The 13,402-nt window shown below is 39.3% G+C and overlaps 1 protein-coding gene across 3 annotated transcripts in view; it reads right to left on the bottom strand.

Annotated features, from left to right (window-relative positions):
* The window catches only part of ADAMTSL1 (ADAMTS like 1), a 444,801-nt gene that overhangs the window by 74,407 nt on the left and 356,992 nt on the right, over positions 1–13,402 (bottom strand). For all 3 annotated transcript variants that reach the window (XM_065655435.1, XM_065655436.1, XM_065655437.1), the window contains 2 exons: positions 5,188–5,489; positions 365–494 (listed from right to left, as the gene is read on the bottom strand). In XM_065655435.1, the coding sequence (XP_065511507.1) occupies positions 365–494; positions 5,188–5,489 (432 nt within the window). The remainder of the gene's footprint in view (positions 1–364; positions 495–5,187; positions 5,490–13,402) is intronic.

Here is a 13,402-nt window from a genome sequence, read left to right as displayed (position 1 = left end):
TATAACACTGACCTGGTTGTGCCGATTTGCTGCCTTCTGCAGCAGCAGGGCTTTACTCATACCACAACTATTCACTTCGCATCAGTTAAAAGGAGTCCCAGGGGCAGTGACACAAATCTGCTGAGCCTAGAGAGCTAAGTCTGTGGTATTGTAACCTGGTGAGACACCTCAGGCTCTCATCTGTGTATTTTACTCCTGTGCTTCAGGAGTCTTTCCAGTAGTGCCCAGACCCAACCACCGCTGGCCCCAGTCATCTCAGATTCATGGGTAGCTTGAAGGTCAGTCTCTTGACTTCACCAACGATCACATCTCCCCTAAATCTGGAACAAAACGTATGCCTGGTGATCAGATAGAAGAAGCATACCTTGGGGGGCAAGGGTCCAGGCTACAGGCTTTCAGCAGCTGTGGAGGACGGCGACTGGTTACACAGAGTGTCTCGTCTGCAGTCTCCCTGGTTTGTTTGTTCAGGCAGGTCACCACAGCCTCCTGGACACCTGCACAAAACAATGTATGGTCACAGTCAGCTCTCTGCACCTGAAGGGGCAACCGAGGGCAGAGACAGGCCTGGCGGGACCAGGGGGCTGCACTGGGGAAGCACAGCCTCAGGCCCAGGGCTGCAGACAGGAGGACACTCCTTCCCGCACACTGGGGAGGTGTTTGCTGTCCACATCCAAGCGCTTTGCCTGATGGTCTTTGAGGAGCATGGTATGAATGTCTACCAAAGGAGAATGTTTCTTGGCACAGCGTACCTTACCGCGTAGGGAAAATTACATTTCCTTTTCTTCTTTCTATTAGAAAAAGCCTTCATGCGTAAGTCTTGCAATTTTCCAGACACAGTCACACATTTCTTACTGCACCTTTTGGATGCTGTTCTCCAGCCATCTGGGAGATGGGATGAGATGCTGGGTTTTACTTGCCCTTGCTTTCAGTCTCACTAGCTGTCTCTATTGCAGTGAAAAGCCCCTAGCGCTCATTCACCACTTACCTTCCCCGGACAGAAAATTGTCCAGTGCTCTCTAGTGACTCACCCTCTCACTAGGAGTGCAAAGAGGCTGTTTATTTGTCAGTAAAGCAGGCTATGGTGTGAAGATGGCCTTGACCTCAGTATGCTATATTTTAAGCAACAGTATGATTGCTATACATGCAAAGGTAAAGGAAAACAAGGTCAGACAATTCAGCTGCTCTCATTTACTCTTCTGCATCCACAGACCTGCATCTAAACTGAAGATGCAAACCTGCAGGGTGTACCTGAGAGCTGGGACAGAGCAAGGGTAGACATTGGGACTAAGAGAGAAGCTGGAAGATTTTGCGATTGTGTTTTAATGCAGGAAATTCTTGGTGATACTGAACTCCTTATGTACTCTTCCGTATACCAGTTACTCTGTCTCAATTCTCCTAAGAGTAAAGTAGGAATATTACAGCTTTTTTTGGATCATAAGGTCAGAAAACTAGAAAATCAGGGTTTGCAAAACTAAAAGCCATAGAAAGAGTCCTCAGTGAGAGAGGATCTGAGGATAATAATTGGTCTGAACTTCTTAAAAATCTAATCCACAGTGGTTCAAGCAAAGTAGAAGTATGCTTTTTACATTCACCTCTACCTCCTGAGTTGAGAAAATATTAGCTGAACTCATAACACTTGCATCATCTTCTCAAAATCAACAATTAGTCTTCCAAAATAACTCACAATCTTTTGAAGACGCCTTTTTTTTAAACTGAAAAAAAAAGTGTTGGAAGAGCCGAAACAGCTCCAAGAATAGTGTAACAGAACAGACATTGCTGTTTCTGATGCCAGAGCACATGTCATTTGGCAAACACAGATATCATATTTTTCAACAGGACAAAAGTGTTGCAACTTATCATAGTTCCTGTACTCCTGAAATTATTCACAGATTCACTCCCCTTATTCTTAGTACAGGCTGTGAAGAGGCCCACAGCAAAGAGGCATGTTGAGCAATTTACTGGCTCCTATGTGTGCAATCCTCTTCATCAGGGCATGCCTATGGCTCAGCCAGTGTCCCCACTGTACTCAAGGTACTAAAGAGAAGAAAGAAATCTGATGGTTTTGGGCATGGGCATCAACATAGAAATTACCAAAGTCGCTGAAGTCAGCCAGTCTTATTGTGGGTTTTCTTCTTTACAAGGTGGCCTCATATTTTCAAGCCATTTTGCTATTCATGTAATCTCCCAAAAGACTTCAAAAAATTGTAAAAATGATAACCCATTGAAAGAATAAAACAAATGGTAGTGATTTACTTCTAGGAAAGGAAATGAATGAAATTTCTATATGTAAACAATATGTTCTCTACCCTGTTGTGTTCAGTATCTTTCCAGCTCAATCATTTTTCTGTTGAGCATATTATATTTTCATATTGTGTACAGCAAACAGAGGCATATGGATTCCCCAGGATTGCTGCTGGCTGCAGAACAGGTTCTCTACCTGATGGGAAATGGCACTGTTCAAGTTACTGGTCTCTACTTTGCACTGATCACTTGCAGACCTGACAGCAAGACCAACCTGATGAACTCAGGAAAGACGATTGCTAACCCAGACGTACAGAAACCACGTAAATACTCTTCTTAACTCTGTGAAAGAAACCCCCGCATCCTGGTAACATTGTTCTGTTTGCTAGAGAAGATTCCAACAGCTCACTCACCATGTGTATGTGATAGATATTGTTATTTTCAGATAAAAACTTGGTAAACTGAGTGTACTTCCACAGCTGCAATTCCTCCTCTCTGAAGTGTGTCACTAATGAGCTCTTGACCAATGATTATTAACACTTAACACTTTTGCATCATCTGTTTCAGTGCTGACTATCCAAAAGTAATTGACTGTGAGGTCTTGAATTCAACCTTTCCTCAGTCATCTTTGATTGCATTTCCAATAGTTTTAGTCTATCCTACCAGTGCTCTACTCTCCTCATTATAATTTCCTTTGAGAGATTCATACAATTGTTTACCTTTTAAAGGTACCAGTAGGACCAGTAACCTTGCCTGACAGCATAGGTGTTGGAAAAAAGTTCCTGCCTGAATTTAGCTGGTCTGTGGTTGCTAGACTGTGTATTGACAGTTTGTGCCAGTGACAAAAAAAAAAATCTGGCTTGCTCCAGCAGCAAACAAATGTGCTCAGAATCACCTTCTTCAGCTTCTCCTTGAATCTCACACCAACTGTGTCTCAGCATACTAATAACATTTGTCCTTCCATTTTTGATAGGACAATACAACAGACATTTATAAGCTTTAAGTCAACAGATTATTGAACACTTAGAGATCTTTGATTATTCATAAGAAGTTCCATGGTAAAGAGATAATTTTTAAAAGTATATGAACTTCAGGAAGTTTATTTGCCAAGTAAGTGAATTATAAGCACTGCACAATATTACCAGAAAAAAGCCGTCTGCTTTAAAATTGCTTTCCTTGAAAAAAAGAAACCAGTTCTCAATAGGAAATCACAACATAAAAGGTTGTAAGGGTGGGACATGAATCTAGGCGGTTTAAGTTCACTTTCAGAATACCATCAAATGAGATTTTCTGTGTTTATATCTAACAGAATAGAATAATTGTTACATGATATTTGATGACAGCTCTGGGAAACACAGACACTAACAGCAGACTAAATGACTAACTAATTCCTTCTGGTTGCTACTTTGAGAGGTGAAAGGTTACTTCTGCATCTATCCAATTTCTTCTTGTGAGACTCCAAAGCCAATAAAATTAGTTTGACTGGTCTTGCACCTATGGCTACAAAAATATCTGACTTAGTATCTGCTAATCTGGAAAATTTGCAGTTGATGTCACACAACAAGAAATCTTGGCTAACAATTTTTGCTGACAATTCAAAGAGATTAAATTTATAAAGCAAAATGTCTCTGTCATATCAGTCTCCTTGAGCTATATTTGAAAAATACACACATAGTCACTATATTCAAAGAAATGACTTCATGTCAAGAGGATATTTCTAGAAGCTATTCGGGTTTCAGTATTCACAGTGTAAGAGTAACAAACTGTTACTGCTCACTAGTAGCCTCAATATATGACAGATACTCCGGTGAAGTCAGTGTTCCTCACTACTTAGCATACATTAGTGTCATATTTTTTTACATAGGAAACAAAGCAATAGTGGCAATGGTCTGACAACTCTGTGAACTCCTCTAAGCAGACTACTGTCAGACAGCTAAAAGAAAGCACAGAAAACATTTACATTATTTTCTATTAACTGTGCTTTTTAAGTTTGTAACTGATTACTGGCAAATCTGTACAGATCACACTATTAATCATTCATAAAGTCCCAAGTGGTTTCCAGTTCTACAGTATCTATTCTGTATTTATCCATAGTAATCCTTTTAAAAATAGCCTGAAACACGTAATGTAAAAACACAGCAGCTGGAGAAGCCTATGTTTAATTTAAAAAATAACGGAGTGGACATATTTCTCAGAACTAGCTAGACAAAATGATGGGAAAAAAAGGATATCAGAGAATGTTCATTAGTAGTCTACAACATGTGGAACCTACCACTTTGGTTAACTTTGAGAAACTCCAAGTGCCAAGCCTGCTAGCTTCAAACACCATTTGTGCTTTTCTACCATATGTTTTCTTTTGCACTGGGATTAGAGTTAATGTCACTTAGTGATAGGAGTGAGGGAACTGACTGAGCCCTTAAAATACCAATAATTTAATGCATCTGCTATGGGAGAACAACTTACTTCCACATGCTTATACTTCCACAGTACAAACAAAGAGATAAAAACGAAAAATGAAACGTAATTCTTAGCTATATCACCAGACCACTTTAACATACAACTGTTTTGCATGAGTGCCTTTTGAGTGATCAGCTGATACATGTGATACATTCGTCACTCTTGGTGACAGCCTGAGTGTGGAGCCTGAAAGTCCTGGGCTAAAATATGTTGTGCACATGTTTTTTGTGTTTCTGTTGTGGTGTTTTGTTTTGTTTTGTTGTTGTTTGTTGTTGTTTGTTTTTCCCAGAGTTTTCATCCATGCCTTTTCAAATATGGTTGAACTCCATGAATTTACAGTTGCACTCAATGATCTTAAAGGTCTTTTCCAATCTAAATGATTCTGTAATTCTAAATTGCTGTAGCAAAGCAGCATGTCTGTGGGTGTTACTGCAAAGCACACACCTGAAGAGGCAAAGCAAATCCAGCACAAAAACCTTTTGCACTTACCTCCTCCACAGGACTCCGAACACTCCGTAAAGCCCTCGTATTCCCAGTCATAGAGCTCATCAAACTCCTGCAAGCTGCCATACAGCAGCTCTGTTTCCTCTGGGGTATATTCGGTTGCCTCCCCACTGCAGGGACCACTGTAACAGGATCTCTGAGACACAGGTTTGGGACCTTCACATTCATCAATGGGCAAGTCAGCCACAGACTGAGAGAAAGAGAGGAGCACTTGACATTTCACAAGCCGCACCTGGCTGCCCACTCCACAGGTGACACTACAGGTGGACCAAGCCTCAGGAATAAACCTGTGAGAGGAAGAGAACAAGGCAAGTTACGTCCACAAATGGCCTGGCAAGCCAAAGCAGTATAGTCCTGTCCAGGCCAAATTCTGTTTAATGAGAAACAAATGCTTTGCCTCATTGGGCTGTTATGAAATACACATAAGAGCCATGACATACCGTTGACAACTCAATGGCAGCAGTGGAAGGACTCTCAAGTATTCATGTGGAGTGTTTCCACATATCCAGGAGTAAAGATGTAATCTTAGAGCACCTGCCTTGATCCTAAAATGTCTCAGTGCCAGGCATTCTGCAATCTCCCAGTCTGCATCATGATCCCACTAGCTACTTTTTGCTAGTATTCAACCTGGATCACCTTTGCCTTAGTTGATATCACAATTATGTCACTAGTCAGTATTAAGTAGGCTGCTGTTATTAGCCAGTTGCAGTATTACTGAGAAAATAATTTCAACAGTTGTTCCTGTATTGTAGTAACCATTTTTAAGTCTTACTTTGAAGCCATAAAAAAGATAAAAAACTCATAATTTCTTCAGTTGCTCCCCCCACTCCCTCTGTATTTAATTTCCCTTCTCATAAAAAAACCAGTGTTCTATTTCTATTCTGGATTTATGTGGCTTTTGCTCTTGTCTCACTGATTAGGAACCCTTATGTTCTCCAGATTTTTGCCTCTGGAAGTCCACACATGCTTTAATAAAAGCACCTTGCAGCCATCATTGCAATAAGCAAATCAGATTCAATTTCGTTTTTTGTTGTTGTTGTTTTCCTCAACAATGGAGTATTTTCTAATTTTTTCTCTGTTGTCACCACTTTTTCAACATCTTAAAAAGAAACAATCCTGGAAATTTGCCTAGCATTTTACTCAAAGTAACATGAAGCAGAAGGGTCACATTCAACTCCATACTACATAACTACCACCTTGTGTAAATGTAATGCAACTTGTTTTGCTGAGCTTATGTTGATCTATGCTGATTCCTACTTATTTTCTGGAAACAGTGGTTCCAGGGTACTCCATGACCAGCATTACTTGTGCTGAGATACCTGATGTTGGTGGTATTAAAGCACAGCAGTAATGACTACAAGCTACAGGGTGATTCAAATAGCTTTATCTGACAGTCTTGTCTTCTCTATTGGCCATTCTGCCAAACTTTCTGCCATGGGCAAATTCTAAGACAGTGGTCGTAGATGTACTTCAAGGGCTAGAACAGAAGAGTGAGTATTTGGATCTGGCAAGATCCCTCAAGAACCTCACAGGAACAATCCCTCTTGATAACGCTCTCCCATTAACACTAAGTGTTTGGGATCTGTCAGCTCCTTCAAACTCAGAAAGGTTTTTTTTACTGATATTTTTGAATGTTAATCTAGTGAACTGAATGTTTTGTGTGATAGGGTCAGCTGTCTCACTGAAATTTAGGTCTTTCAGCACCTATTTATTTATTTATCAAATAAATCAGAGTTGAAGGGATGTATTTCGTATTAAAACATGGCTGTCACTGACAGTATTCCTCTCCTTTTGGTCTTTATTTAGATAGGCCACAACAGACTTGGATAGCTTTGCCCACGGCTGTAAGAAATACATATCTCTTTCCTCTATGGTCTAGGGCTACTCAGAGCTATAGGAAACTAATTTTTCACCTTGAGAATCCCATGAACGGTCTCATAGGAAGAAAAAGGAACTTTATTCTTGTGATCAGTATATTTGAAGGTATTTTTAAGCACATGTCTTTTTAATTCACTACCTTTCTGTAGTTCACAAAAGGACTTTCCCTTCACTCTGGGGTTAAAAAAAGAATCCCAAACCAAGAAAATAACCTGGTAATCCCCGCTGTATATGTACCAGGATCCCTGACTGTAACAGCATAGTCTCCTAGAGCAGAGAGTGTGTAGCTCTTTACCCACTTTTTTGTGGGTGCTTATAACATCTTGTTATAAACCTGATATCCACTGCTAGCACTATACACAGGAAGTAGTAGAAAGGAAAGAAATGGATTGTATATATTATTGGAACATTTGAAACTGTTTATAACGTTGCTACAAAGACTGCAAGACTTCTTTCTGGAGCAAAGCCTTTGAGAAACTAAGGATGCAAAGTGATTCAATTTCCCTACTCTTAGACATTTTATCTTAAAAGATCGGTCTTGTTCAAAGGTTATATCTTTCATTTTGAAAGGATTATAGTGCTTAACAGTACAGGTGAGCCACTCCTCTTGTTTTCTCTAAGACTGTGCAACTGCTATAATACTATTTTGATGTGAAAAATCTCCTGTCACAATTAAAGAATCCATGTTAGCCACCGTGAATTAGATATTTTGATTAGTTTAAATGTATAGCTTCTTGACCTGACAAACTAAGAGGCAGAAATCCTAATCAGGTTAAAAAAAAAAAAAAGGCACCTGTCTTCATCAGAAGCTGTCTTCCTTATATTTTTTAACATTGTGAACTGTTGTGTAACTTTGCTTTACTGAAGAGCTGCTGTATTCCAAACCAAAAGGGCAATATTTTGCCATATATTAAAACTAGTCATTCAGAAAGGGAGATACTTCCTATGCTCTGAATATTTACACAGAATGTATGTCACACATACAAACACAAGACCAAAAGAGAGAGGACACAAAGGGAAGCAAAAAGATTTTTAAAGCAGACTGGATCCTTTTTGAAATGAGGCTTGATCTATAAATGCCACATATTGTATTATTTTACTCTAGTCAGCAACTTCTAATGAAACCACTAGAATATCTTCAGGAAATTACATTTTATTCAGCTTTCTAGGCCAAATTTCTACATTTTAAGTGATAAATTTGGGTGTGTAATTTAATTCTAATATAACTGTTGGATGCTATAGGGGGAACTGGTAGAACTGAAAGAGCTGAAAGCAGAAACAAAGTGGGGAAAAACGAAGAAAACCCTGCAAACAAAATCTCCATATAGAACTTGTCATTAGATTCTGAACATCTATGTAAAGTGAATGTATAATATAAATATGCAATGGTTCTGAATTTTCCATCATTGTAAACCCAGGAAATTACAAAGGCTTTGAAATATCTTCGTGTGGTTATTAATGGCAAATGCTGACACACGGTGAGCACAAAACACAGGAAGAATGCGAAAAATAAGCAGTCAGTTCCATGGGTTTAAAGTTATTTGTTCTGCATGTAGTGTTCCTTTCAATCCACAGCATTGTGATTTTCTCTAAGCTAATATCTGAGTCTTCTCTGAAAACAGAAGTAGTGGAGTAGGTTTACTCAGAAATTGGTCTTGGTAAATCCCACTGTAGTAAGAGTCTGTATAGTCTTGTTATTACAACCCTAGTAAACAAGACAAAGGCAATAACTAGTTATAGTCACGTGGCAGTAGTTGCTGTCATCCAGAACCTGATTGTGCTAATAGTTGCACTAATGAAAAATAAAAAGGTACCTCTTGCCTCAAAGAGATTTCATTGAGTATTTTGTAGCTCTTAGCATACTCCGCAGTGATTAGCATGTTGCGATTGCATCAGAGATCATCTTCTTTTATTCCTCTGCACATCAGACATGATAATGCTTCTTCTCCAAAGGAAAAATACGTCAGTAACTGTGTTCTGAGAGCTCTGACGAATATTTTAAAGAGTATTCTTTTTCTTCTATTTTAGAAAGATCACTATTAGGTGGAGAAGTGAAAGCTGGAAGGAGGGAAAATCATGACCTTGCTTTGTTATGACTGACTGAATTGTGTCTGTTGCTAATCAGCTGCTGGAGCACTGGCTGCATTACAGCATCTAGCTGTGGGATGGCTGAAGGGTCCCTCTGCCTGTCACCCCCTGCAAGTGGGCATCTCCACAGGCAGCAGTGCTCTCAAGCTGCAAAAGGAAAAAAGTCAGAATGAAAGGTGGAAAACTCTCCAAAGAAAACTGAGGGTTAAAAATGGATGGTGCTTGTACACAAACACCTATACTTGATTCCTTGACCTGTGGGCACTTTGATGGTGATGGATCAGCAACATTTTCCCATTATCAAACACCCTTGCAAAACACTGAGTTCTGGATTTAAAAGAAGCATTATATTTTTCAATATTTTTTGTTAGCTGTTGAGGTTTCATAGTGTGCATGAGATTGTGCTCAGCTGGAGGGACCGTTGCACCATTTGTCATATGCACATTAGCCTACGCTGGGCTGCATAATGCGTTCTGGGAATGGAGGAAAAGAAATATAATTGCCACTGACATCGATGGACTTCTCCAGGAGTCATTCAGGTGTGGTACTGAGCGTGGTTTTGGCTCATTACTTCTGTAGTGCACTATGATCACTGAAAATATATTGTAAGGAAACTTGAATATGACAGCAAAAACAACTTACTGTCTTTGTATGTAAAGCACTTAATACAAAATATTGGCCAAACTGTGAAGTACACAGCAGTCCAGCCTTTGGGCTGCATACCCCGTGGACTTGCAAGTACAAGTGAATTGCAGCTGTACACAGAATTTCATTCACACATGGACAGAGTAGATAGCACTTGCCCAGCTCAGTTTTGGAAGGAATATTTGCATTTGTAGATATTATTCACATTCACACATGAGAATGTCCCTTTCAGACAGCAGTGTGTCTAGTATTTTTTAAAAAACCTTCCTCTTTAAATCATATAAAGGGAATGTATTTACAAATCCAGCTTTTGTAGACTAAAATGTGTTATGTAATGATCACTTGCATGTAAAGGCAGCAAAAGTGATGACTAAATTTCAGTGCTTAGTGGCATGACAATGACAGTGCTTAGTCTTTGGACACTGATATTTTTTTCTTCATACTCTGGGCAAGGCCGAGGACTAGTATATATTCCCCTCCATATAGGAACATGTACATAACTGGGGAAGTCAGAAGAAGAGAAACACAAAGACGAGTCAGCACTCAGTGATGACAGACCTTCCACAGCAGTCATAGCGGGTTCAGGGTGAGACCCATGGAAAGCCCTGCTGAGTTTTGTGAAGATAACCAGACCATGTGATGTACCTAGCCACAGCATCCTCTGTCTAGGACTTGAGTTCCTACAGTGTGTGTTGTGCAGAAAGAAAAAAAACCAACTGTGTATACAGACCTATGTCCTTTGAGCTACGGAGAAAAATGGCTTCTTTTCTTCACTGCTACTTAATTATGCATTGCCCTTAATTTTTATTGCTTAATGCCTTTTTTTTTTTGTTAATCCATCACTGGGTAAATTCATGGTTCAGACAAAGTCTGAGGTTTTGAGAACTGCACATAGAAGTAAGACTGAGTGTTCAAAGGCGCAGACACATATCTATTAATAGATACTACTGGTGAAATAAAAAGCTCAGTTGTTTGTTCAAAGGTTTATAAATTTTCTGTGATAGAACCAGGAACTGAACTCAGACTTCCAGACTCCTTGTCTTGGGTTGAAATGCAAAGCTGCCCTTTTTCTCCAGGAGAGGCCATCTTTCCACAGGTTTTAAGGTGTGGATAACACCACAGGATGCTCACACACAGCACTGGGTGGCTTCTGCTGTCATTGCTCAAAGAAGTGAAACAGAGGTCACCATCTGTAAGAGTAACGGCACCAGAGCCAGCTGCATAGCTCCAATTCCAATCTGAGTGATTACAGTCTGTCCCTCTATAGTTTTTCTTCAGTTTAATTTGAGTAAGATCTTCAGCTTTGTGTCAAATCATTCTATACTATTGGTGCTCTCAATAAATTCACCACTGCCTTCCTCCCCAGGGAAAGATAACTGTTTCTGTCCTATATAGGTATTACATATAAATCCTAAGTAGTGGTAACTCTCTACAGGCCCTTATTGAATTGACAGAAATCATTGCCTAATGTTAGCCTGCTGCATTGCTGATCTTCCCTATGACCAACCACATATATAGTTTAATTATTTTGCCATTAGATCTTAATATGGAGAAGGTTCCCCAAGCTTCTTTCTTCCTTCACTGCATGACATGGAAGCGTACAAGCAAAAGCCTAGCAGTTGATATTATATGTGTTTGTCCTCACTACTTTTTTGGCAATCCAATAATCATAATGTGCTTTTTTTTAAAAAGTAAAACATTTGTAGGGAGTTCTAAAATTACTTATTAACCTGTGAATCAGGTACGAACATCATGATGGAAACAACTTAAGAGGGAAAACCAAAATAAAATACCTTACATGTCTCTGAAAACATAAACACCTACTGAAAAGTAAGAAAGAGATATTGAGTAACTCTGCCACACTGGCCTCTCTGTCCATACACAGTTCCCTGAGGGCTTTGTCCCCCTCACTGATGCATGTCAGGAATTTCCTTTTGTTTTTTACTGAACCAGTCCCATCACTACGATGGTGCCATCTGGCATCCAGATATTATTGTTTGCCCTCTTTCCCTCCCTTCTCCCTTCTTTTTATGGCTAGCACCAAGGTTATTTATGGTAGTATGTTAAAAGCTGGGTATGGTGTTAACATACAAAAGCATTTTTCAAAAGTTAGAGAGAGAAATCTTTTAAACAACCCCTCCACCACCCATAAAACCAATCTCATACATAGAAAAACCCATGCTTTTTTAATCACGCCTGCTTTTTCTGAGTCCAGCTGTCATGCTGTGCTGGTGTAATGAGCTCCAGTGAAAGAAGTCAGACAGAAAGATACTGTGGATTCTCCCTCAGATAACATATTTCTAAGACCTGGTGAATGGTCACTTCAGAGATGAGCAGCAGTAGGAGGACAATATGTACAACAACACAAGATAGCAAGGACCTGTCACCTTAAACCTTTGCCCTAACAAAGATTACAATACTTTCCTACCAACCTGGAGTATTTAATAGTAAACCTAGGGTATTTCATAGTTACATCAGCAATTATATTTATACTATATTTAATTGACCCCATCTAGGGGTGCAGCATGTCAGACAACACAAACCTAACTATTCCTTCTAGCCTTCAAACAGCTGAATAGGTTCTGATTAATTCTCTGAGCAGCAGAACCAATGAAGACTGGTTTAACATGGATTTATATTTGAAGGCTGAGTGCCCAAATGGATTTGCTGGTATCTCTTAAGGACAGAACCCGTTTAGAAATCTTTCCTTCAGCGGGGGAATTGTAGGGCGGCAGTTTTCTACCTAGTCATTTAGTTCAGTGAAACATGGAGAATACTACCACTGAATTTCCTGGTGAATATTAACCAAATTTGACAGAGGGATAAAATTCTCTGTGATAACTTTATACCTTTGTCAAATTCAGTTAAGAGGAATAAATTCAGACATTATTGGGAGAAGAGGAAGGCAACTGACAGATAGACATATACAGACAAAATTAAACTGTAAGATTCACTTCCTTTAGAAATTCCTGAAGAAATAAATAATGGAAGTCACTATATGCAGATGGAATAAAAATGAGGTGTCTGCTGCTCTAGCAGCACACATTAGAGAATGATCACAAATTATAGGTGTAAGGACAATGTAAAAAATGTGTAACTTTATAACTCATAGTATGCAATTTCATAACAAAAATCATATTCAACAGAAAGTTATACAAGTCATAAGACAGAAATTCAGAAATAGGAGAACTCAATGCATAGAGGAAATCTGCTGAAAATTTAATCTTTAGTTGTTAAACTTGCCATGAAAAATAAACTCTGAGAAGGACAATAAAGTTTCTTTTAGATGGGGTTTGCTTTCTCTGCCTGAAGAAAGGTAAGGAAGAAAGGAAGACAGTATTAGGGGAAGAATGGTCTACTGGCTACAAAGAACAACCTCTGTAGAGGAGAATGGTGGCAGTGACTTGGTAGAATCAGAAAGGTTGGGAAGAGTCTCAGATGAAGTGTAGGAAAAGGATGAGTCCTTACCAACATCTGCGCAAGTGCAGCCATGAAATTGTTAATTATTGCACTGATACAGAGCAAGCAGGACAATCACATAAGCATAGCTTGGCCAAAGAAACTTCCATTACTCCAACACTCATAAAGA

The sequence above is a fragment of the Caloenas nicobarica genome, chromosome Z, assembly GCF_036013445.1.
Source record: "Caloenas nicobarica isolate bCalNic1 chromosome Z, bCalNic1.hap1, whole genome shotgun sequence".
NCBI lineage: Eukaryota > Metazoa > Chordata > Aves > Columbiformes > Columbidae > Caloenas > Caloenas nicobarica.
Note: the sequence above shows the minus strand (reverse complement) of the source record. Positions and strands in the feature narration are given on the sequence as shown.